General features: G+C 46.0%; 2 protein-coding genes across 2 annotated transcripts in view; both read left to right on the top strand.

Moving 5' to 3' along the window:
- The window catches only part of FIGLA (folliculogenesis specific bHLH transcription factor), an 88,104-nt gene extending 67,742 nt beyond the window's left edge, over positions 1-20,362 (top strand). The window contains exon 6 of the mRNA XM_077134734.1: positions 20,265-20,362. The gene's annotated coding sequence lies outside the window, so the exon portion shown is untranslated. The remainder of the gene's footprint in view (positions 1-20,264) is intronic.
- ADD2 (adducin 2) overlaps positions 20,280-26,486 on the top strand; it is a 57,462-nt gene continuing 51,255 nt past the window's right edge. The window contains exons 1-2 of the mRNA XM_077134498.1: positions 20,280-20,392; positions 24,878-25,092. Of these exons, the coding sequence (XP_076990613.1) occupies positions 24,910-25,092 (183 nt within the window). The 5' untranslated portion in view covers positions 20,280-20,392; positions 24,878-24,909. The remainder of the gene's footprint in view (positions 20,393-24,877; positions 25,093-26,486) is intronic.

Raw genomic sequence — 26,486 nt, 5'->3', positions numbered from 1 at the left:
AGACTGTAGAGTGCATCTGCTCAGAGCAACACCCATTCATATTTCATTGACAGAATGACATGATGATACTGAACTGGAAGAGGGAGGGAATTGTCCTCTCTTGGGCCCAAGTACTGGTGAACAAAGTATGCACCATGCTTGGACAGCTTGCCTCCCTGAGGAGCTATCGTTTCTACGATACATTTGCCCTCGCTAAACTCTGACTTTTCTCCTTTATTTTCCCAAAGCACCACTAACACAGGGCTCTTCTGCAGGTCAGACTTTTAATCAAAGGATTAAGCATTATCAGAGGGTAAAGTACAGAGCCAAAACAACTGTTAAATTCAATGTCAGACATCAGTGATTCTAGAAATATATTGGCCATCCCTCCTCACTGGAAATTCCTCAGGCCTGTTTTATGGGCCTCTGTTTTTGCCAAGTTCTTCTTCCCCTACCCCAGAATGTCCTTACATCTCCCATCTTCTCCTAGCATTTGCCATTGGTGCACCACTTCTGATTCTTATTACGTCTGCAGGACAGTGTATCCCTCTGTTTCACTGTATTATTCCATACGATGGCTGGTGAGGATTGGCAGGAGAGGCAGAAACTCAATTTTCATGTTTTAAGAGGCCCGTAAAAAAGTTTCTCAGGCTGGAAAGTATCTCCCTTGGGATAAATGATGCATCTAGAATCAAAAAATGTTTTGCTGAATTGCTTTAACTTGCATTTACCCTCCTCTAGATGCTTGCAATGAAATTAATACAATGATGTAAAAGTTCAATATGCAAGTATATCTTGCCCCTCAAATCTATTAGGTTCCTGAGTTTGTATCATGAGAATGTGAATAGTGAGCGATACTTTAAAGTCTTATTAATCAATCTATTCATTCTTTATATCTTACCCCACCTGACTTTTAGACTTTTCAATCTGTCAAGGAACGAGAAGCACATTAATGTCATCCATTATTATTGTTGTCCTGTTATTTTCTCTCCAATTTCCAACACTTCTTTTTTGCTTTAGATAAACCCATACTGTTCAATCCTGTCCCTAAGGCCTCTTGGCACCAAGGGGTAATCACTTGGCTCCTGTTGCATTGTCTTTCTCCATATCCATGTGCATAAACTCACTTTTACCATAGGTTTCTTCATGAGGCTTGTGCCACCACCCACTGGTTAGTTTGGGCTGTCAAGGAGCCCCTGCTGCACTGACCGAGGCTAAAAATCATGTGAAAGAGTTTTCTGTGCACCTGGTGGGCAAGAGAAGGCAGGTTCCATTGGGGTAAGTGGGCAGAAGGCACTGCTAGGCCAGGCCCATGCTGTCTAATTCTAGTGCTCCGCACAGACTGGTTTCCTTGACAACAGAAACGAAGTCTGCTCATCTGCTTCTAGGGCAGGGGGGTGGAAGGGGGCTTTTGTGTGTCTGCGGAAAGCACTGGGACTTGGGGATAAGAAAGGCAATCCTTTCTTTGAGTGTAGCAACCTATTTCTGAAAACTAGCCAATTTATACTATACTATTAACAATATTAAAAACTTTCCAGTTGTCACAGTGGTATCAGTTATAACCTGTAGATTAGGAATCCAGATATAAAACCTTCTGTTCCTTTCCATGGCATTGCCTCTGATCCCTGATGCATTTTACCAGACCTGCACTACCTTTCTGAAAACACATTTAAAGATATCTTTCAAATATATACTCATGCCTACCACTCTTGAAGGCTAAATCAACTAGGAATGATTTGTGTGGCCAGGCTGCTGGGAGAAAATTGAAATCAACACTTGACAAGCTGATGTTGGCTCAAACCTGCACTTGTCAGATGGCATCCTCAGAAAAGGATTTGTGATCCAAAACCGCCATTCTTGATGTAAGCCAGAAGGCTCAGGCTAAAAGCTAGTCCATTTGCTTTGCCCACCAGGCCTGATTCCTAGGCAGCATATCTTGATAGCAGCTTAGTGTTTTTTTCTTGCACTGCCCTTCCCTTCCTATGCATTATTAAAGCCTCCTTAAAAAGCAGCCTACAGATCACAGGGGAAAAGATGTGCCAGGAGTGATTTCATATCTCCCCCAAAAAAATAATGTCTGCTGCTGGAAAAAGCTCAGGGAAGAGATTCTGCAAGACTGTAGCCTGTGGCAGATCTAATGGAAATGGCTCTTAGATCCTAGACTTATAAGAGGAGCTAATTTGTTCAAGTGTGTCTTTTAAAATATATTACTGTCAGTGAGTGAATTTGTGAATGCTAGGTAATATAGATGGGGAATTGTGTGTAGGGCTTTCATGCCAGGAGTGACTGTAATGAGATGTGAACTAATTAGCAGGGGGAGCCAGATTCAGACAGATGTATGAACAGACAGGTGTGGAGGTCTGAACATAGGTTATCTCTCCCATCATATGTTTTGGTGATTCTATTTATCCTTGTTATGAGGTTCACAGCACTGTGAATATCCCCAATGGCCAGGTGTGGGATGTGGTATTCTAAAGCCATCCACATACTTCCTTTGCTTCCTTCATCTCCCCAAGTGAAAAACACTGACTTCCTGGGCTAGACAGCAGGCTTAGCTCAGAGGGGCTTCAGTCACCTGAGTCCTCCCTGCCTCCGGGTCCCCTGCTGCTTGAAGGCCATACTGTGCAAGTTCTTCCTCTCCATCTCCACCTGAGGATGGTTTGGAGAATGGGTGAGCCTGGGGCGGGGCGGGGGTGGGGTTTCTCACAAAAGTGTCAGTTCCCTCATTTGACCTCAGTCGTCCCCCACATAGACAAAACACAGACGTACCCCTGGATATGTTCAAACTACAGAATCATAATAAAACAGTATCTCTGAACTGAAAGGAACTTCAGAAGTGGTCTCATCTAGGTCTTTATGGAGATGGGGAAACAGAGGCTGTGCTAGTTTGAATCTGTTGTGTATCCCAGAAAAGCTATGTCTTTTAATCATCATTCAATGTTGCTGGGTAGGATCTTTTTTATTGTTTCCATGGAGATGTGACCCACCAAATTATGGGTAATAACTTTTGATTAGATGGTTTCCATGGAGATGTGTCCCCACCAATTCTAGGTGGGGTTGCTTACTGGAGCCCTTTAAGAGGGAACCATTTTGGAAAAAGCTTTAGAGCCACCACAACTGACAGAGCCAACAGAACAGACAGAGCCCTGGGGAAGTCACTGAAGAAGCCTGGAGAGAAATCTAGCAGACGTCACCATGTGCCTTCCCAGCTGAGAGAGATCCCAAACCTCATCGGCCTTCTTGAACCAAGGTATATTTCCCTGGATGCCTTAATTTGGACATTTTTATAGGCTTGCCTTAATTTGGACATTTTCATGGCCTTAGAATTGTAAACTTGCAACTATTAAATCCCCCTTTTTAAAAACCATTCCATATCTGGCATATAGCATTCTGGCAGCTTACAGAGTAAAACAGAGGCCCAGAAGGGTGAAGCTTGCTCTCAATCACAAAGCAAATTAGTCAGAGACCCAGGACTACACCTCAGTGGTCTTTTCCTGTAACACAGGTCCTGGAATGCCAGGTCATTGCCCTGGTTTCTCTGTACGGTGTGTAGTTCAAGTGTATATCCAGGGATCTGAACAAGCTCTCTGTTTTATATACATGTACTTTGATTGATCCAGATACACACTGCATTCACAAATTTCTCAATTAGACAGAAAGCTTTGAGGACTTTGAGCCTAGCACTGAATAATGTGCTTCTGTGTGACTCTGGATTCTTGTCGATGGGCATGAGGTAGGAGTATCACAACCAGTGATGTTTTTGGCTGGTCGACAAAATCATTTTGCAGACTGTGAAGTTAAGATTCATAGGCCTCATTCTATATGTCTTTGTACTATCTAATGGTTTGGTTATGATTGCTAGCTTTGTTCTGCCTTCCTACAGAATCAAAACTAGGTTCTCACCTGCTGCCTGTGCCATATAATCCTCTTATCTCAATGAAAGAGGAGGAAAAGTTAAAAAAAAAATGCCATAAACATCACCTCAGGGACATTAGGTCCAACAGAATATCAGTACAGTTTCAGTCATACCCCAAAGCCTTTCCCTTGATTGTCTTCTGGTGTAGTTGCCAGAAGAAGGCAGAAGGATTCTATTAAGGAAAACTTAAGGCTGGTACAGCATCTACCTCCTGTGTCTGAGCATCAGCGTAGAAATTTCCCTGAGCTGCCTGATGTGACATGATGTAGGCTGGCAGCTTAGCAAATGCTGCCTGAAGAAGGGAGTGACCTTGAGGAACAGCAAAAAGCCAGTAGAGCTCAGCATCACATCTCTGTAGGAGTATTTTTTTTTTCAGAGGCCCGTCCATAACCCCAGCAAGAGCTTATGCAGCCACGAATGGTCAAGGGCTGGAGAAGATTGTGATTAGAAGGGCCTTGAGGTGTCATCTTATTACATTTTGGTCAGTACCACCTCATTCATTCAATCTGTATTTATCAAGCAACTATATCTTACAGGTATTCTTCTAGGTGATGGGGATTCAATGATGAACAAAATCCAACAAGGCCCTGCCCTCTTGGAACTTCTAGTCTAGTGGCAGATAAAACCCCATTCTAGTTCTTGGCTTTGCTTTGTTATAAGAATTTCATTAAAGAAAGGTGCCATGCGATGAACTTGACCCCAGTCATAATCTTTACTGGTGTCCTCGTCCCTGGCCTCAGCCTCTGCTCATGTCTCCCCAAAAGCAGAAGCAAGGCTGAGGCTGTGGAAAATGTGGAAGGAGGGAGACTGTTCAGGCAGGGTTATTCTAGGTAGGATCCTGGGTAAGTGGAGGTTTCCACCCACCTCCCTCTTTGGGTAGTTTCTTGACTGCCAAGTATCCCTTTTTCTTAACTCTCCAGATGTCCAGACCCCGCCCCCCTACCCCGTTACAATGACTTAGGGCAGCCTGGATCCTCTCATGCATCTTCCTGAGAGGTCCCTGTTGTTGGTGGATTCCCCAACCCACCAGCTCCCTGTGCTCTACAAAGCGCCAAGAAGAAAGCTGTCTCGTTAGATCAGACTGATGTAGGAATGACTGATAAATATCTGATTACTTCTCCTAGGCGTGCTGGAAAGAAGACACATTGGTCAAATAAACTTCAGTGATGGAATTCAGGCAGAGTAGTGGTGTCAGGATGCTTAGGCAGCCTGGAGAGGTTGGGGGCAGAGCGCCCCTAGCCCCTGCTTTGCATCTATAGATGAGGTTGCCTTGGCTCTTAGGCTCGCACAGATTGGGGTAATTTTGCCCAGCTGGCTGGCTTTTTCATACAGGTGTGGTATGTATACCTGTGCATGTTGTCCATGTCTTCTTTTCAAGTTGCTGGTCAATTTTCATGCACCTGTGTAACTAATCTTGACCCATAGGTCCCTGGAGAGGGTCTGCCTTCTGAACAGCATCAGTTTCACAGTGCCAAGGTGATGCTAGGCCCCATGTCCCCATCACCCGATTCAGGGGGTCTCACTTCTCTCCCCCCACCACTCCATCTACACCTGGGGGCTGAGGGGGGTGGTTGGGGAACGTGTAGGTGAAATGTTTCATGTATGTCCCAGGGCTGCAATTTGAGAAGCAGGATTCATCTTGACATTATCTTTCGCCACTTGTAAGTGGTAACAATTGCCCATGGGGCTCTTGAGAAATTATGAAGTGTTAATTAGCAGAAACACTGTATTTAAAATATATGGCATGTTTAAATACCTATTAAATCAAACCTACTTTGCAGATTTGAGAAACCAGCTGGTCCAAAAATCTGAGGAGTCGAGTTTTGCTATATAAAGAGATGCTTTCATACATGATTTTTTTTGTTTTTTTTTTTTTACATAAAGAGATAATTTTTACATGCTTCTGGAAATGGTCATTTTACTTTGGAATCTGAGATACAGATGCAGAAGGTGATCTGGCTGTAGTCACCTCCCAGATCTCCCAGTCTGAAGGAGATCTGAGTCTAAACCTCTCCTAAGGCCCAGAGGGCATATTTTAGGAAGTGAAAGGATTAGAATTAAGACTGTGGGCTGTTCCTTAGAAGACAACAAAATTTCAAAATTGTTGTTCCCAGTGTCTCGACTTTTTTGGAGTAAGAGAGAAAAGTATTCCCTACCATATCTTGCAGAGATGTGGAGGAGAGAAACCAGGAAACACTGTTTTGTCACTGACAAGTATCAGTGTGTATTTCCATGGTTTTCTCATAGGTTTAATGAAGGGGGAGAGGGGAATTAAACTATGTATCAATCAAATATGGAAAGGGAAACACCTTTATTATTTCAAGAGGGAATTTAATGCAGGAGATTTATACAGGTAATAGAGGAGCTGGAAAGATATAAAAATGAGGGATGGTGGAGTGGTCCAGGAATTAGCTGTAACAGAAAGCCACTCATTCCCGGAGGCTGGAGAGAAGAGGAGGAGGTGGTATTATCCCAGGGCCAGGGTCACTCTGTGGACACCATTGGGGGAGGGAGGAGTGGGTCTGGGCTGGGAGCTAGAGCTGTGAAGGGGATGCCACTTGAGGTGGAGAGTGAGGAAGGATCTACCCTGGTATTTCCCTACCTCTTGGGGTGGTCCTGGACCTGAGCAGGAAGCCAGGTGGCAGGGAACCTGGAGGAATGGCAAACCAGGAGCAGCGCAGGTCAGGTTGCCTTTGACTGTCCCGTCAACTCTGACATTCAGCGAGAGCTGGAAGTTTAGTGCAGCTGGAGGGCTCCCCCGTGGGGAAATCATGCAAGTAAGGTTAGGATGGTCTTCAGAGGACTCCCCTACCCCCACCACTAGTGAAGCACGCCCAAGGGGTATCTACCTTTTTCTTACACTGGACTTGCCTATACTGGGGGTGGGGGGAAGGCAAACCTTCAGGGAAGGTATATGTGTTGTGGGGGAAGGATAGAAAGACATAAGAGGGACTATATACCTGTGAATAGGAAGGAGAGTGGGTCAAATCTAAAGGCAGAGTTCCAAAGCGCCTCATCTGTGAGCAGGGATGCAAAAGGATGCTTCTCACCTTAAAACCATTCACTAAGGGCAGCATCCATAGTGAGCTTCTCTAGAATATTTAAAGTATTTTCACATAAACGCCTTACTCATTGTGATTTCAATAAATACCCATCAAACTGGGTTGATTTAATACCTTCACCCAGGTATTACCCCCCAGGGGAGGAGGCATTTAGTCAAATGTTGATATCAGCTAAGGATGTGCTCCCTCCTACAGGTGTTTCAGCTGCTGTAAAATTTGAGGTGCTGGCTCACCCCACTTTTCTGGGCTTCAGGCTCCTTTTCTGTAAGGTGGGGGGTTTGGGTCTTGTAAAAACTACCACAGACTTTTATCCATGTCCTCAACATGACTTCTGGCACCAACAGTATTGATATCAGAAATTTTAGTCACAATTGCAAGGACTGCTGAGCCAATCCGTTCAATTTACTCTTAACTCCCTGGAGTCGGGCCAGATCCCCAGGCGCAGGGCCATCCTGTACCAGTCCACCCTTCAGGAACCAGCGGCGAGGCCGCCAGCCCAGGCCACTCACTCTGCTGACTGCGTGGCTATAAATTTGGAGGTTCCAACTACCCCCTCAGATTCAATAATTCACTAGAATGACTCACAGAACTCGCTGAATGTGCTACACTTATGACTATAGTTTAATTATAGTAAAAGGATACAAATAAGCCAAAAGAAAATAGGTACAGGATAGCGTCTGGGAGGGTCTCAGATACAAGCTTCCATTTCCCTTCCACTTACAGAGTTAAAACGGGTGACCCTCCTGGCCCAGCAGCCATGTATTTTCTCAATTACAGACGCTCATTGTAGCTCCAGGTATCCCGAGTGGAGCCTCCCTACGTGGGTATGCATGATGGAATCCATGCCCACATGGTTGAGCTCACTCTCCGGCCCTCTTCCTCTCCCAGAAGTCAGGGAGGTGAATTGTAATATGATGTGACTTCCTGTCATTTCTGCATTCATAAAGTCCCAAAGAGCCAGTGAGGCAGGGCAGGGCCACCTCGGAGTTCCAGGAGAGGAAGGGGTTTAAGGAAGGAGACTAGAGACACTCATACTTGAGTCACTTTAATCATGGCTCATACAAAGAAATGAATAGTAACAGAAAACGACATTGGTTTAGTGACAAATGAAGAGGATGGGAGCCAAGAAGAGGGAGGAAGAACAAAGTCTTGCAGAATGGAAAGACCCAGCTGCAGATGCAGAGGCACATGCGGAGTGTTGGGGGCTGATGAAGGTGGAAAAGGTGGTCCAGGTTGTCTGGGGTGGGCATTTCATGGAGAAGTATGGGAGATGATGCCTTGGTGGCAGCTTGAGTTCAACTGTTAAGGAGATTGAAAGCTAAGATGATATGTTTTGACTTTATCTTGTTCAGAAAGAAATGGCATGGTGTCCCTCTCCCCACCTGTGCTCTTGGCAGGCACCAGATGTCAGTCCCAAAATTCATTCCCACTGAATCCCGGAGAGGACTCAAACTTCTTTCTAACACAGCCTTTTAGGCAGCCCTGTCTATAGATGTGAGTCAGTACATTCTAGAAAACATTGAAACCGTCTTGACTGTATGCAGTAGGAAGTCAGATGACTTTTGGGAAGTGTTTAGAAATATAACTGTGTGCCAGAGATGGACAGGAGCAAGAGAAGGCTGGAGAAAGAGACTAGTGGCAGAATGTAGTGAGAGTTCAGGCTAATGGATGTCTGTAGCTAATTCTGCCTATTCGCATGTTGGATTTGGTGGACCAGCTTCTTTTTTTTTTTTTTTTTTAAACCTAGACTCCATCAGTGGGTAAAGTTACCCCGCCTTCATCCAAGGACATAAATGCCAGGGGCCTCTCAGCTCTCTTCTACCAGACTGAGCTGCTCAGTACTCAGTCATGCAGGAGCCCAGGCTGCATTAAAGTCAAATTCTCATCTTGAACCAACTAGAAACACAAGAACAAAAATACTGATCTGTAAGTCTCCATTAAGTTCATTGAAATTAGGAAGCTGGGATTCTGTCACCAAAGTTTCCATTCTTCCAGGGATTGTTCTGGGCTCCATATACCTCAGGGTTGATTGTGGAGTGTTTGTTTTTTCTATCAAAAAGGATGAGACCACTTCTTGGTTGACCCTGTTAGGGAATGATAAACTGGAGCAAGCAGAAACAATTAGCATTGCCTCAGTGAGCTGCTGTTCAATTCAAAAGTATGATTGATCCCAGAGAGAAGGACTATGAAAGGTCAATGATTTGCATCCACTCTTTATCCTGCAGCTGGAAAGCTGGGCTCCCACACTGTCACCATGACCCAGCATTGTGGCTGATTGGGCCTGCAGTATCTGCCCCTTTGTTCTGGTGGTCCCCTTTGTTATCGTGTTGCTGCTGATCGCAATACCCTTAAACCCTGGTTACTCAGTGGTCCATGGGCCAGCAGCATGGGTATCATCTGGGAGCCTTTGAGATATGCCGCACCTCGGGGCCCATAAAGGCCTGCTGGATCAGAACCTGGGGGTTAAGATGGTGAGGTGATTTGTGTATACATTTAAGTTGGAGAAGAGCTAGGTTAGCAATTTCAACAGACTACAAGGGGACAGATGTATAGAGCTTTTGCCAACAAGGACCTCTTGGAACATTCTTAGACAGTATTTTTCCTAGCTCCTTGTCAGGGCTTACCCTCTGTGGCTGGTCCAGCCTAAATTTACCCATAATGACTGAAAATGCCAAGTAATACCAACATTACCAGATGTTAACTTTTTGATGGGCATCTTCCTAAATGTTTTACAGGGATATGTTCACTTAAATGCAACAACCCATTGGGTTCGTTCCTGTAATTGCCACCCTTACTTTACAGAGAAGGAAACCAAGGCATAGGGTGGTCCAATAACTTCCGTAAGGCCTAACGGCTAGGAGGAGCGGAAACTGGGATCAGACTGGGTGGCCTGTGTTCTTTTCTATTATGCAATGATGCTTACTAAAATTATAAAGGGTTCAAGAGTTTACCTTCCAGGCAGAGAAGAGAGGGACCTTTTTCCACTTCCCAGACAGGGTTGGTATTATGGATTGAATTGTGTAACCAGAAGATATGTTGAATTCCTAACCCGTAGTACCTCAAAATGTGACCTTATTTGGAGATAGGGTCATTGCAGATGATATTAGTTAAGATGAGTCATACTTATCTAGGGTGGGCCTTTAATCCAATATGACTAGTGTCCTTATGAGAAAGAAAGAAGGGACACAGCACAGAGGGACATTGGAGGTGGAGCTGCAAGTCAAGGATTGCCGGCAAACCACCAGAGACTAGGAAGAGGCAAAAAGGAGTCTCTCCTAAATGCTTCAGAGGGAATGTGGCCTTCCCAATATCTTGATTTCAAACCTCTGGCCTTTAGAACTGAGAGACATTTATTGTATATTTTTTGTATGCTATCTGGTAGGGATCACATTTCATTCTTTTTCCATGTGAGTAGCCCATTATTGCAGCATCATTTGTAGAATTTTTGTTTGTTTGCTTGTTTGTTTTTTGGGAAGTATATGGGTCGGTAATAAAAACCAAGTCTCTCACATAGCAGGTGAGAATTCAACCACTGAACCACACTTGAACCCCAGTAAATGTCTGTTTTAAGCTACTAAGTTTGTGGTGCTTCTTTTGGCAGCCCCAGGAAACTAAGGCAAAAAAGAAAGCCAAGGTATGGAGTAGGCAGCTGTCCTATCTTGCATCCTGCACTGCAAGGAGTGCAGGGGACCCTCTAGCTGTTGTCACCTGGAGACAAGGATAACATCTCACTTGTCAATGAGTCACTATCACCTGGCACATTGTCTAACATTTGTGGCAAAGGAACACTTGTGTAACTGTGGCGAGAGACTGTTCAGGGTGGAGGTTGATGGGTCTCTCTCCACTGACCCATCCAGTGTGAATGCCCAGGTTTCTAGAGGGGGCAGAGCTGATTCCTGCAGCCCTGACAGCGAGTCCAAGTCAAGAAGAACCAAAATAAAAACCAAGAGCCCAAAAGTAGGACTCAGAACCACAAGGGGAGATGCTACAGGTTACCAGAGGTGCCTGGGTGAGCAGACCTGAGAGCCAGACAGTCTGGCTGGGGGGCAGTACTTCATATGGCATTTGGCAGCTTTGCCTAGTTCTGACTCCATCTACCTGGAGAGGGGATGGTGGCCCAACCTACAGGTGGGACAGTTCCCACAAGATAGGTATGCTGTGGTCACCTTTTAGAAAATGAGGAGCACAGTGGTGCAGGATTGCCCAAGGTCACACAGCTGGAAGTTCCTTGCCCCCAATATAGAGGAGACTCTAGAGTAGCAGCCTTATGGTAGCACGGTGCATAGTGTGGCACCTGGATGTAGCAGGCCCTTAAAAAAACACATCCTACCCCAACGCCTTTTTTCATTTCCATGTTGGAGGTACACATTTCCATGAGACAGGTTTTCATGGCTGAGTGCCATGTGAGTGTTCATCAAAGAAGGTTGTTAGATGAAAAACTTAATGTGACTTCTCTAAGTATTAATGTGCTAACCCACTTGACACTTGGGGTTGTACTCTATCATGGGCCAGTACATTCCACTTGTTACTAACTGACATTTGCTTTAAATGTCCTTTCTTGGGTGACATTGGGGCCACCAACACTAGGATTTGGTGGGTTAATTCACATTCATACTCCCTGTACTCTTTGTTACTTTCTGATATCTTTATTTTTCCTAGACTGAGAAGCTCACCCCTTAAGTTCCAAGCTTGATTTGTGTCCAAGTACAAGTATGTCAAAGGTGGGCTGGTCACAGCCTTCCGTGCTTGTATTAGATTACCAGGTCAAAGGGGTCAGGGAATTAGCTGGAAAAACCTGCAATGCAGTCCTGGCATTCTCATCAGTGTTGCAAGCAGCCTTGTAACCAGCACTGGAAGCTCTAGCTTATCTTCTCAGATAAAGAGTGATATTCACCATTCAAGACTGCGTGCCAGCCAAAAATCTACCTGTGTCTTTAGAATACAGTGTACAAATTCCACAGCAGATGTAACCAGCCAGATTCTGTTTAGTTTCACGGATTTATTGACATTCCCTTGAGAACATTTGATGGGGCAGTCAGCCCAGAAACATGCTAACTGGCAAAATAGGATCCAGCCATGAATACAAAAAATTTGAATCTTTACCATGTGAATAAACCATGAGAAACAGCAACACCTAGTGCTCCTACTCTTTGTCAGGCCTGGTACAAAGCCTGTGCTTTCATATATTAACTCATTTAATCCTTGTGATAATCCTATGAGGGAGTACTGTTTCTCCCCCAACATACCAAAAAATTAATGTATTAGGTCATAGAGCTAAAAAGATGGAGAGTTGGGATCCAATCCTGGACTCTCAATGCTATCCAGGGCCTGTATTTTTAGTCACGATGCTGCATTGGGGAGCTGACTCCTTGGACCTCTCCAGCGTAGTGAGATAGTTTTGGACTCCCATTAAGTTATTTACCTCTATCTCTCTTCCTTGTAGTCATTAATTTCCCTCTGACTGCCTCTGATCTCTCTACTGCCGACACCAGAAAAACACAGGGGAGGTTTGAATGGTATGTGTTGGAGGATTCTTGGAGGAGACAGGAACTAGCATTGGTTGAAGACCTACTATGTGCAGGAGCTCTGGGGAACACCCCCAGGGATTGTGGTTTTCTTAGGCTCAGCAAATCAGAAATCCAAAGAGCGGATTCATTTCCATTTTTATCTCATCTGTTATAATCTCTGGTCTTCTCCCATGGTCTATGACCTTACATTCCTGTTTCATGGAGGAGGAAGATGCCTTCTCAGGGGAACATGGATGGGGGTACCAAGTGGGAACCTGTTTGGGAGCTGTGCCTATCAGTGGCCCTCTTGCCATATGTTTGAGGACGCTATACTGGGCAGGAGCAGGGGTTGACGCACCCTGAGTCTGGGCATTGAGAGGCTCTCCTGAAGCTCTGGACTGTTTCTTCTCTCTCATCTTTTGGCTCCCTGACCTAGCGGATGAGCTGCCACCCTCACTGAGGAGCAATCCCCAAGAAGGTGACACTAGCTTCTAAGTTGCACTCTTCCTCTCACATTCAACATCTCTGAAATTAGGATGTGTCCTGCAATCAATGATGACTTACAATTATAATAGCAGTGACTTTTCTTCCTTTGTAAGATTGAAGACAATGATGTGCCAATCAACCAATCAATGATGACTTAGATTTGAAGAAATACAGCGATTCCAGTGTTCACTCTATTCTTACTCTTCACAGTTAGCTTGGGGCCTGGGATTGGGTCACTCTGCCTTTACTTCTGAGACCCACATTGATGGACTTCCATGTCCTCCCCTGTGTGACACCTCCCATGTCATTCCTTCAAGCAGGAAATGTCCAGGAAGGGAGGCTGATTTAGGTCTCCATTGTCTGATAGGCCCCAAATTGTTAACATGAAGTTAATCTTTCATTTCCTCCTTCCTGTATCTTGTCAGTAGTTAGATGGTATCTCAAGAAGTACTAAAGCTGAGGGTTATACTTTAAGATTTGTGGGTTCAACTAAGGATTTCCTCAAGTCTGATTGTTACAACCCAAACACACCAACATCTAGAAATGTGTGATTGAACTTTAAGTTTTCTATAAAAGGAGTATCCATTTTCTAACCTGGATGTGGGATTGGGTGGTTCCCTTGATCAGTGTCCTTTTAGATCCCTATTAGGACAGATGATTAAGGTAAATGCGGTCAGATTAGTACAGAAATTACCTGGAGGTATTAAAGGACACTTTGTATTTATGACTCCATTAATTATGTGTTCACCACATAATTTCCAGAAAACATGTAACTTCCCAATCACCTTTTACTAGAAGCTATTCTCTTTGAAGTTCATAACTTTAAGGGGACTGGATTTTACCTTATTTGAGAATAAAAAAAAACAAACTAGAAATGTCTGAAGAAAAGACATTCAGAAGAAGAGGAATGATCTGGTAGACTCAAAAGAAGCACTAACCTCTGATAATCGGCTACAAGAACCAGAAGAAAAATGTCAGAAAAACTCTGTAGTTCAAAAAGACATGGCTTCTAAGAGAAATAGGGGCAGATGAACACAAGGAGAGAATAGACTAAGATGAAAACTTCTGAGGTGAAAAATGGAGATTATATAAAATAAGGAAAAGATGTAGAAGTATAAAATGTTTAATATCAGAATTAAAATCCACATTAATCTGGTGAGTTAAAATAAATGAAGTGGGAAATAACTACAAACTGTTAGAATGCAAGAAAAATGTCAATAAAAATGAGAGGAGTTCAATTCCCAGTGCTTGCCCATGCAAAATAAAAAAAAAGAGGAAAAAATAAATTTAGAGAACATAGACTCAATATATGGCTGATTGTTAAAGGAGACACTATGAGTGAAATGGAAGCAATAATCAGAGTTAAGAGACTATCTTCTATCTTGAGCTCAAGAAAAGGTGTGAGTAAGTCAGTGTGGGCTGACTGTTGTGACATCCACCCCAGAATCTCCAATCAGGTGTTCGGTAGGCTGTCTTCAGCAACACCCACCCTCCTTCCATCTAGAGTTTCAGAATTATCACTGAATAATTGGCATCCAGCCAGGAGACAAGGAAGGAGAAAACGGGGTGGGGAGTAAGGCTTTTCTCTCAATTGCTTTGGTTACTGGTAACAAACGTCACTTGTTACATTCTATTGGCTAGAACTAATCACGTCCTAAGGTAAGGCGGCTTGGAAAAATGTAGAACCCAGGAAAAAGTGGTTTTGGGGAGTGTTACTGTTGAATCATGCCCCACTCCCAAAGACATGTTCAAGTCCTAACCCTCGGTCCTATGAATGTAAACTCATTTCTAGATAGTATCTTTGAAGATGTTATTGTTAAAATGAGGACAAACTGGATTAGGGTGAACCTTAGTCCAATATGGCTGGGATCCTTCTAAGCAAAGAAAATTGGACTCAGAAATAGGAGACAGACAGGGAGAGAGATGACCAAATGATGGAAGCAGAGATTGAGGTTTGGATTGCTGGCAAGTACAACCAGGATGCTACAGATGTCAGAGAAAGCACGACGGCACGATGCTATCCACACTTTGATTTTGGATTTCTAGCCTCCCAAACTGTGAAACACTAAATTCCTGTTGTTCAGGTCACCTAGACTGTAGTACTTTGTTACAGCAGTCCTGGCAAGCTAATAGAGTGAGCACATGACACTCATTGTCTCTGACACACGAGTGTGCAGACATATGAAGAAAAGTAAAGTCTGAAATAAAACTTTCCTTAATGTCTCCATGGTAAAATCCAAGCCATATAGAATTGCTGGGGAGAGGAGTGGAAAGCCAAACAAGGTGCCTCCTAACTTAGCCATCTTGCTCCTGACACAGCCTCACTGCTCAGGCACTTGGGGTGTCACCACGGGGATGGTCCTGAGGCCAGCAGTGTTCCCTTTGTGAGCCTTTAAACCCACCCACTTCAGTTCCCACCACCACCTTTTCCTGGACCTACTAACTCCTTCCTCTCCCCACCCCACCCCAAATTAGAGAGTCCCAAGTCTCATCCCAGTTGTGAATTTTCTCAGCTTCCCAGACTGGGGAAGGGTAGGGGAGAGTCAGATCCCCCTCTAGTCCTCGATGCAGGGTAGAGGTAGAATTTTCTCTTGTGCCCAGGTAGTAGAAACAAACAATAAAACAAAACCAACAAAATAACTTTAATGTGCTATAAGAGCATTTATTGCCGCCTTTGGTGGCCTAGAAAGGGTGTCTTCTATTAGATACAGAAGGACAAATCATCCCATAGCGCTTTCCCATTTCCTGGATTTCTTGGCTGGGGGTGGGGATGAGAGCTACATGATTAAATGGGTTACATTTCACTTTACTAGTGAAGGATAGATGTTCCCAGATTGGTTCAAAAAACAGAATCAATCGTTTTATGTTTGAACTTGACTGAGGTGAGATCCCTCAAAATATAGCTGTTGGTTTTAGGTTCAGTCCTGCCTGAAGGCAAAAAGTAGACAAGGCAACCCCTTATAAGTATCTGTGATGGTGTGCAAAAGATTGAAGGTACACCCCTATCTCACATCCTATATAAGAATCAACTCAAAAATACGTCAAAGACCTAGATATAAGAACCTAAAGTGTAAAACTCCCAGAGGAAGACACAGGGAAGCATCTGCAGGACCTTGAATACAGAATATAGGGTTTCCAGTCTCCCATTTCAGAAAGCATTGAACATATTCATTTTGGGCTACCCCTATCCAGTATTCATTTCCAGTATTGTGCTGAATTCACATATAATTATTTATTTAAATGTACCTATATATGACTTATTGCTATTCATTCTTTCTTCTTAATATGACTGGGGACCTTTAACAGGTTGGAGCCATGTCTCATTTCTTTTAGGTGTCTGCCCCCCACTCCTGATCAATTCCAGCTCTTGCTCACTCCTGGGCACCAATATTCAACAAATATCTGTGCTTATCCAGTGCAAGGGGATGGAACTGATGCCAGAGGAGTGATAAGGATACTGGCCCCATTCATCCCACAACAGTGCAAGTCCTAGACAGGAGAAATGGAAAACATTGCCACTGACCATCAGGTCTGGGCCCTTTGCTGGAAGGACTGTAAAATTCACTTGACTTCGCTAGGAAAGTATGCATCAGGGTTGCCCAAAAATATTTGCTTCTTGGATTTCAGTCAGGGAGCTAAATGGTTCTTCCAGCCTGTGGGGCAGGGGGAAGCTGGGTTTCCCGAGACTGGGCAGAGGACACTCCTCTTTTTCTTCCTTTTTCCTTTCTTCTTTTAAACTATTGTCCGAAATTATCACAGCAGTTAATGTCCACTGTAGAACTTTGGAAAGTTCAGAAGCTGTGAAGAAATAAGCATCGCCTATAATCCCGCCTTGCAGAGGCGTGGCCTCTCTTATTATCTGAACAGACCAGACAGGGTGGGGTCCAGCTCCTTATTCAACTGGCTCCGTTTTCTCAGCAAAGTAGCAGACGCGAGGCCATGACAGTCAGCTCTCACCTGTGGAATTCTCATTCAGGGGTTGGTGAGTTTGGGTTCTGATTTCAAGAGTAAGGCTTGGAGCAGAGGCTGTGCAGGTCTTGCCTGGAGCTGCCCCGTGAGGCAGGGGCCTGGGGTTTTCAGGGCTGGCTCCACCAAGGGGGCAGCCCTGCCTCTGGCTGTCCTTCTTTTTGGGCTTGGGGCACAGGGCTATAGGACTGTCCAGTCCTGTCTGGAGACCTCTCACCTAAGTAGCTGGAGATGAGCTACAGCCTTTCCTCTGGGCACAAGGAGCTTAAACAGATTTTAACAAAAAGATAACTTGGGCATCTGTTGCTCCTGATATAGATCTTCAGTTCCTTTTATAGCTATGAGGAATGCTACATGGAAATGCAAGTTCATGCTTCAGTGATTACATACACCTCGTCTTCCGTAGGACAAGAAGGAACGTGATTGTGAGAGGACACACGTTTCATTATTTGTGATCCTTAACTGCCTTCCTAAGAGAGGGAAGCCCAAGCAGGGTCTTTGCTGAGTGGGGATCAAATGTGTGAGCATGCAAACTAGGCAGAGAGAGGGAACTCCAGGGCACCCATCTGCAAAAGGCAGGGAGCCCTGGGGGCGGGGCCAGGGGAGGAACTGCTGGTGGGGAGGCATGAGAGAGAGAGAGATAAGGGGCATGGCTGAAGAGGAACTCTGGAGAAACGGGGAGTTGTGTGTGGTATACAATATTACCTTTTCCTCTGTCTCCCCATGACTGATGTTATATTGCAGAGTTGGATTTCTTAGTTTGAGAGTTGTGTTGATTGCTAGAATTCTTCAAAATAGGTGAAAAGAGTAGCCACTGCTGGAGGGGTCCAGTCATCAGGATTAGTCACAAAAGAGCCTTTTGGCAACAAGAAGGTGCTTCAGGCACTAGGTCGGCGGCCAGGTTGCGTGCCCTGCTCACCCCCCACCCACACATTTAGCACCTTGTCCTGCTATGGGATGTCTGGTCTGTCTCCCACCCCAGGGCCTGGCATAGCGCTGCTTTATTAAGCTGTCCATGGGAGAACCTGAAGGAGGGAGGTGTGGGGGGAAAGCTTCCCGGAGGAGAAGACCCCTAGCTGAAGGGAGGGGAGATGGAAAAGAGGAAAGACTGTTCCAGGTAGGGGGACCAGCACTGACAGAGGCACAGAGGTGAGATTCAGCTTGGTGCCCCCTGGGCCCTGTGAATAGTCCCTGGAGCACTAACTGACAGGCCAGGAGGAGTTGGCGGGGGGCACTGAGGGGCTTTTGTTTTAGCTAAGAGTTTGGAACTCATTCTAAAGGGCAGTGATCCTAAAGGGATAGTAGGAGAGAACAGAGAGAAAAAGCTACCTTCCTGCTCTGGGTTTGAATGGAGCATGTGTTTGGTTTGAAAAAGCAAATTCAGAAATAAAATTTTCTGTTCAGAAAATGTAAAAAGAATACCTGCCACTTTTGTAAGGCAATCTAAATTTGACTACATTTGGCTAAATTTTGGCTGAGGGGAAGAATTTTTTTTTTTTTTTTTTTTTTTAGTGAAGGAACACAGTCCTCAAGACAGGGAGTTACAGATGGGTTTTATAGCAGGGGAGTGGCAGGCATGGGCCATATTTGCCAGTGACTCTGGCAGTTATTGTTCATTCTGAGAGAGGAAAGACTGTGGACAGAAAAGCTTGGAGGAGATGGAGAGATTGGAGGCATGATTCAGGGCATGGCCCGCTGGGTAGAGAAATATTTAGGACATAAAACCAGAGAATTTGGTGACCAGTTAGATGTACAGGGTGATAAGAGGAAGGAGTTAAGTCTGCTTTCCAGGACCCCTAATGGGGTGACGAGTAGATGGCAAGAAGAGCAGAGAGGCTGCTGGGGAGAATATGGCTCTGTAATTAGGGGTTTGACAGTTTCATTGCCACAGGAGAATGGGTTATAAATAATGCATTTGCCTATAATACTCTTCAGGGCTATTTTCATCTTAATCAAGGGATAACAACATAACCCAAGGAATGAAAATAGTGGAATTTCAACACCAATGGAGACTAGAAAGGGAACTAGTTTGTTTAGTGCCTACTAACTTGAGGCAGACTCCTAGAGGAAAAGGACTGAATTCAGTGGACAAAATAATAGTTCCGACTCTGAAAATTCAGCCCTTAGGTTATGGCCATAGGGCAGCCTCAGACCTCCTTGGTAGGGGCTCCTGGGGAAAGGGAGAAAGTGTACTTCAAATAAGACAACTTTCCTAGCTGTTAGGAGTGGTCCTTAGGGAGGCTGTGGCTACCCCTTCATAGAATGGCATCAAGAGATGTGTCTATAGATCCAGCTGTGGGGCCAGCTCTGGAAGTCGGTGTTCCCTAGTTTGGTGGGCTTTAGGCAGTGGTGGCTCTGGCCCTGTTCTAGCCAAAAATACAACCACTTGGGAGGAGGGCCCCAGTTAGCAGCTCGATGTGCAGAGCAGACGGACTAGCTCTTAGAAGCAGCAGGACTGGGCTTGGGACCATCCAGGCACTGAAACGTTGAACTGTGGGCCCCCAGCTGAGCTGAGGAGGAAGCTGTGCCTCAGGGGATATGCAGGTGTCTGGACACCCCTTGGGCACACCATACCTACCAAGACTAATTATTCCCAAATGATTCCTCTCTGAGCAATATCGATCAGGGATGCCATGGGCAGGGGGACCAGGGTCAGGGATACTGCAAGCTCTGGGTGAGGCAGACTCTGGCGCCTCTGGGTCTGAACAAGCGGGCATACAAGTGAAAATGGAAAACTGTCACTTCTCTCTCTTTTTTTTTTTTGCATTAAACATTTGATGATTAACACCTTGAAGACCTTGATTGCTTCTTGTTGGTAAGGTATTAACAATTTTACACTCCTCCTTTGGTAATAGTTTATGCTATTTCCTAGGTAGTAGCTGGGTCCTTCCTTCCCCTTGAACACTAGGTGAAATGGTCTTGAATCTACCAATTCCCACTTTTCAGGGGTGTGATATTCTTTAGGCTGCTTATGCCTCTTGGGCTGTATCCAAAACTCACACCAGCATCTGCGAGTTCAGCAGTTCTCAGTGAAGTGTTTTCAGGGGGTCAGGAAGGGGTCATACCTCTTCCCGTCCAACAGTTTCAGACTTCCCTCTGGGCTCACCCAGAGTCCCATGTTCTGTACCCTCGGAGTCCTTGCCAGCCAGCATGCAGCAAAGGGGTTTCCCAGTTCCTCTCTTTAAAGGAAATTCTGATTCCAATTGTGAAGCTAATAAAACTTTCTTGACCTTTTTATAAACATAACTGCCTTTAAAATAAAAATTAAGAATTTCCCAACAGCCCTTAAACCAGTACCTATCAGAGTGGGGCAGACCACACTCTGATATTTGCTTTTGTGTCTTCCAGTTTCCACCTGGATGAGTGAAGTCGTGTAGATGTGGTCGACGTCCCTGAGAGCGGGGCAGGGTGTGCGGACCAAGCTTTGAGAAGACTGAGCCTTGGACGGGCTGGTTCAGCGTGCTGATAACTACTCGGTATTTTTTGGTGGTTGATGAGATGTGATGCACCCTTTTGGGCTGGGTACATTTCACAAGAATGAGCTTCCAAATACTCAGGCCATTGCCACAACCTCTCCCAATCCTGCTGACTCATGAGTCACCCTAGAATCTGAAGGGCCTTAGAGGTCACTAATCCAATCCCCCAGCACGGCTCCTACAGCATCCCTGCAGGTTCATTACAGTTCCAAGGAGAACAAGAACATACCTAACAAGGCCACCTGTTCTGTCTTCCCATTACTGAGAAGTTCCTGCTGTTAGAAAGTTCTCTCTCACACACAGCTAAAATCTGCTTCTCTGCAACAGCCACTTGGTTTTTCCTAGTTCTGTCCCCCGAGGCTATTGGGGATCAGCCTAATCCCTCTTCCCCATGACAGCCCACAGATATTTGGGGACAATATGATAGAGTGGGGAAGTGCAGTACCAGGAACCAAGGATGACTCTGGTTGACATCATGTTTCCACAGTTTACCTCTGTAACTTGGGGCAAGTTACTTAACCTTTCTGTGACTCAACTGTTTTACCTGTAAAACTGGGATTATAATGTCTACCTCATAGAGTGGTAGGAATGAAGCTAATCATAAATAGAAATTGCCTAGGACCATGCCTGGTCTGGATCTCCTCTGATCTTCAGAGTCTTGCTTAGCTTCTTTTTTGTGGTTGGCATGTTCCCACTAAGGTTTGTTCACAAAACTGGCATCCCTCATAGTCCTTTTCTGAATGTTCTTTTTGTTAATATAGTACAAGATTGAATTACTTTTTTTTGAATTAAAACATGTAATTGTAGTTATTTAACACGCACCTGTTGACAACTGAATTCCAAGTCCTTAATTACTCTAGCTCCTAATGCTAAAATGAATCCAGCTCTGAGATGACATATAGGATAGCAAATGCTTAACAGCACTTACTAATTCAAGCACTAATTCATCTCATACAACAACTTTATGAAGAAGTTAAATTTATAATTATTATAAATAATTATAATAATTTTTATGATCCTAACTTTACATATGGGGAAACCAAGGCACAGGGAAGTGAAGTAACTTGCCCAAGGTTACAAAGCAAATAAACGGCATAGCTGAGAATTGAACCCAGAAACCCTGTTCCAGACTCTGGGCTTTTAACCACTAAACTATGCTGAACACAACTTGGGCCCACCTATGCAACATTTTTGGAAGGGAAGGAGGGACACAAAGGGATGCTGGTTCACAAAGTCAAAGGGTTTTCCCAGGCCTCTGTTATCCCAGAACTTCTTAGTCCTTGTACTTCAGGGAGGGGAGAGCTGCTTCAGAGGCTTCTCAGACCCATCCCTGGCAAATGCAGCCATTCCAAAGGGAAAGGGAGAAGATCAGCCTTTTCCTGCTTGGGCAAAGAGGATTTAGGCTGGGAAGCCTCAGTACCAGGCTGTGCTGACCAGAATGATCCCACTCCTAGAGAAGCTGAGAGTTCAGGTGGTTCTGGAGTTGGTGGAGCCTGGAGTAGTAGGAAATTCCAGCCTCAGCTTACCCCCATTCTCATATCCATTGTACCCACTGAGGTGGTGTTGCTTGTTGCTGTTTTAAAAATAACATAAAAGATTCAGGGTTTCAGAAATGCCAAAGAGAATGAATTTGCCATGAATCACTAAAGAGAAAGGGGGTGGGATGCAGTGGGGCGATCCTCTGGAAGAATTTTGGTCTGCAGCTCTGCCTGTCCAGGAGAATCTGGCTTGTTACTGCATGGCTGCATGGCTCTGATGCACCTGCTGTTGTGTCTGGCTTTGCAGCCCCTTGGGAACATGATGGAAGTGAAGTGCTCTTAACTTGCCCTAGCCATGTGGGGTGCCCCTGAACCCATGAGGTCACTGCCAGTTGCTCATGTGTGTTCTTTCAAATGTTTCTCTTCTGGCATATGGCTTGAGGGAGAGACACTGGGGAGCAGGACAGTCTCTTTCTTTAGAAAACCTGGACCCTCCATCCTTCGGCCTTGTCTACATGGATCATCTCTCTCCAACTTGGACAAGTCATATGGTGTCAAAGCTGAAAGGGACCCCAGAGGCCACTCTGTTCACCTCCCCCCCATTTAGGGATGAACAAAATGAGACCCAGAAAGGGGAAATGACTTGCCCCAGCCCTTATAGCTGGAGAATGACAGAAGTGGGGCAAGATTGCAGGTCTCTGATTTCTAGTCCAGGATTAATTCTATCAGAATCATCCCTGATGAACAGAATCACTCTTTCTCCATTTAGATCTGACTTTAAATGCTACTAAGTATAATCATTCTAGCAACCTACCAAGTCTGTTTGGAAATATTTCTTTAGAGAACTTTTTTTTTGGGGGGGGCAGGAGGAGGATCTGCCGAGGGAGTGGCAGCCTCCCTCCAACTCCTGCTGCCAAATATCTCATCACCATGACTGCTGAGGTTGGTGCTGGCTGGGGGAGAGCTGGTGGGAACTCTCACAGGGAGATGGCTAGTTAATGGATCATAGTTTGGCACACTTATAGAAGAGAGGGTGCTGTGGCAGGTGGTGGTTTGAGTGGGAGAAGGGGCCTGGATAGCCAGGGGGTGTGGGGCATGGCAGTAGCATTAGAAATATGAGGCTGTGTGCCTCTTTGTCAGGCTTACCAGAAATGGCCAACACCTGGAAGGGATGCCTTCTGTTCCATGTTACAACCATTAAAATCTAGGCCAGTGGTAGTTTAACCCTGGCTACCCATTAGAATCGCCCAGGGAGCTTTTAAGAATCCTGATGTCCAGGTCACACCAGGTATTAATTATATTAGACTTTCTGGCATGAGTCTTGTTAAAGCTCTCCAGGTGACTCTAACATGTACCCCAGGTTGAGAACCACTGCTCTAGACCAAGGGTTCAGGCCATCAGCCAACACTTAGGGGCCCCTGTCCAAGTATCTTCCTTTGAACTTGGTCTGGTTAGTGCTATTTGCCTTTCCCCAAAAGGCAAAATGAAAATTAAAAAAAAACATCCAGGTATTCAGGGCTGACCAGGTGGACTCTGCTTCTCCTCTTCGAGCTTATTTTTTGCTTCATCCTCTGCACACTCTACCCAGAAGGAATGTGAGGGAGGGTAGAGTCCAGATAGGAGGTGGAAGAAGCGGTCACAGCAGCTCCCGGACAACAAGAACATGCCTTACTGGCAGTCAACAAGTCCTTCTTCATAATGAGCTGCTGGCTAGAAAGTAAGCTAAAGGCTGGGGTGGGCAGAGCTGCTGGAGCCAGGCTGGAGGGAGCCAGACCTAAGGCTGAGCCACTGAAGGTAAAGGACAGAGCAGAGCAAGACTTGGGAAGCCAGTGGTGTAGCAGTAACAATAGTGTGTTTTACAGGCTCATGGAAGGGGGCCCACGGAGGCAAAGCTGGGTAGTGGCCCGTTAAGGTGAACCCAGGTGTCCTGAGTTCAGTTAATACATTTTTGTTTATATTTCCCTATATATGTTAAAAAGCTAGTTAATTAATCAAGGCATCCAGTTTGGGCTGAAAAGGGAATTTAGAGCAGGGAGAAGGGGAAATCTCTGCAATGCTGGTCTGGGTGTCAGAGGGACATAAACCCCATCTAAGACCCTAGCAGAACTGACATACCTAGGGAGATGGGCTTGGCCAGCTGAAGTCTGGGAAGTGGAAGCTGGAACTGTAGCCTTCTTCAGCAGAGCCTCACTGCAGCAGCAGAAGATATCCATTCAGTCCACATTCGTTCATTAAAACAAGCATGCTAGACTAGAGGGATGAGACTTTTGCCCAGCATGGGTTTCCAAGACCCCAGGTGGCCGGGCAACAATTCCCTTCACGCAGTGTTTATTCTTTTACTGTTTCTCAGTATTTAGTCAGGGGTTTGGGACAAATTAATTTTCCATTAATAAAAATTGTATCCCCCCCCCCCCCATGCCTCGTTTAAATAAGAATCTGAGTCTGTTCTAATAAGACATGTTTTACAGAAACATTCACCAAAGCTAAAACAGATTCCCCGGAGGCCAAAGCAAAGTCAGGGCTCTTACAGAGGCATTTAACAAAGTGTCTTCCACGTTTTAGTTTGTGTTCCCTCTTCAGTTTGCTTTTGTGAATCTCTCACCAAAATTTTTGAGGAGGCCTATGAGAGGGTTTACATTTCAGATGTGGTGGTAATTCTGAGGAAATAACTTGGCCCTACATAGGGATGTACCACAAACATGCTCAACGAGGGCCACAGGACAGGTTTCCACTGAGCACTGCCCACATCAACGGAGCATGGCTGCTTTAAAGCCGGCCAGTTAACTGGGGAAGGGGTGCTGCGCCCCGGACCTTCATTTCTACTTGCTCGGGTGGTGCTTTAGCACCCTCTATAGGTTGTCCTGTGAGCCCGCTGCTGGCCGGGTCCTGCTCACATCCTCCCGGGATCCCATCCTGAACCCCACCCGCTCCAACCCCTCTGCTTTAGGAAATGTCCATCGCAACTGGGAGCGCCAACATTACGCTCCCCTCTTTGCCTCCTCCGTAGGCCCCAGGAGTGACTGCAAGCCCGGCAGGACCATGAGTGACGAGGCTGCGCCCGAGGCTGCCTCCCCGCCGCCCCCGCAGGGGCAGCCTTACTTTGACCGGTTTTCTGAGGACGAACCTGAGTACATGCGCCTCCGCGGCCGCGCGGGGGACCTGCGGCAGGACTTCAACTTGATGGAGCAGAAGAAGCGCGTCACCATGATCTTGCAGAGCCCAGTGAGTGGGACCTGACCGCGAAGAGAGGGATCAGGGCGGGTTCTCAGGGTCGACCTGGGGGTAACTCCTCTTCCGCCTGTTCAGGGCGGCAACATTTTAAACCTGCTGAGCCAAAGGGGCCTGGCCACGTGAGCATTTGACTCAAGCCACTGTTGGATGGCAAAGCTCAGCTTATGTGCAGGCACTTTGGCTGTGTGGTGGGAGGGGGTGGGAGTGAGGGGCAGGAGCCCCACTGCAATTTCCTGTGTCCCTTTCTGACCCTCAATTTCCCTTCTTCCCTTCCTGCCCTCCACCCTCCCCCCCACCCCAAAGCTGTAACTATTAGTTCACTGACACAGTCATGTAAACCCAAGGCCATCAGGGGCTCCCCAAGGGGAAGCTTGGGGTTTCCTTTATTGAACACTGCCGGGAAGGAACTTGTTGTCAGGGCAAACAGAGCTTTGGCATGCATGGGGTAGGGGTGGGGTGGGCCTGTGTCCAGCCTGGGAGCCCAAGGAGGTGGGGTTCAGTAGGGCCCAAGGATCTGGGGGCCGGGGTAGGGAGAGCGAGGGAGCATCACCTCATGGGCCCTCCATAGTTGGGGTCAGTTGCTGCCTGCGTGCCTGGACACAGAGCTTTTCCTTGAGGCTGCTGGTGTACTAAGGTTCAGGGTGTGGGTTCTACTGGACCACCGAAGGAGAAGGGTGATGCGGCCCCTTGGGTGCACTGCAAATAAAGGCAAGGGGGAGTCTGAGAGCAGCAGAGCTTGGGGTGTCTCAAGATATGCGCATATTCCTAAGGGTTGGGAAGCTCTGGGATGGAGCTGGCATCTTCAGGGGCTGCCAGGCTCGGGAGGTAGGCTCAGCTCTGCCTTTGCCCCTGCTGGGCTCTGGGGAGGCAGGGCATGTATATGGGTTGTGTGTGGCCCTGGCTAAGCTCACAGTGAGTGCTCAAGCCTCATAGAGGAGTTTGGGGTGGGAGTAGGGGGATGAAGTCTCAGGTCACACTGTGTTGGGGACCCTGGAGGAAAATGGGAGGTTCTAAGGGTATTGGGGTGAGGAGTCCCTTGGAAAAAAACCCACAATGTAACTATGAGGCCTAACCGGCGTGGTGGCAGTGGTGATAGAATTAGCTCAGCTTTGGGGGCCCAAATGGATGGGATTCCTTTTTCAGGCAGGAGACCGGGCTGGGAGGAGGTTGTGCCACTTTCTTTCTTTTATGTGTTCACCAACACTTCAGGTGCTCTATTTCCTCCTGAGCATGTTCCGCTCAGGCTGACAGTGGGGGGATATTAGAAGTGGAAAGGCCCTCAGAGCCACTAAGTCCCTACCCTTTCATTAAGCACCTGAAGAGATGGAGGCCCAGAAGAGTCTTGGGCGTGGCCACTGGAGAGAGAAAGTGGTACTTTTGCAATC

This window comes from Tamandua tetradactyla, chromosome 17, assembly GCF_023851605.1.
Source record: "Tamandua tetradactyla isolate mTamTet1 chromosome 17, mTamTet1.pri, whole genome shotgun sequence".
Classification (NCBI taxonomy): domain Eukaryota; kingdom Metazoa; phylum Chordata; class Mammalia; order Pilosa; family Myrmecophagidae; genus Tamandua; species Tamandua tetradactyla.
The sequence above is the reverse complement of the archived record's forward strand: the minus strand, read 5'-3'. Positions and strand labels throughout refer to the sequence as shown.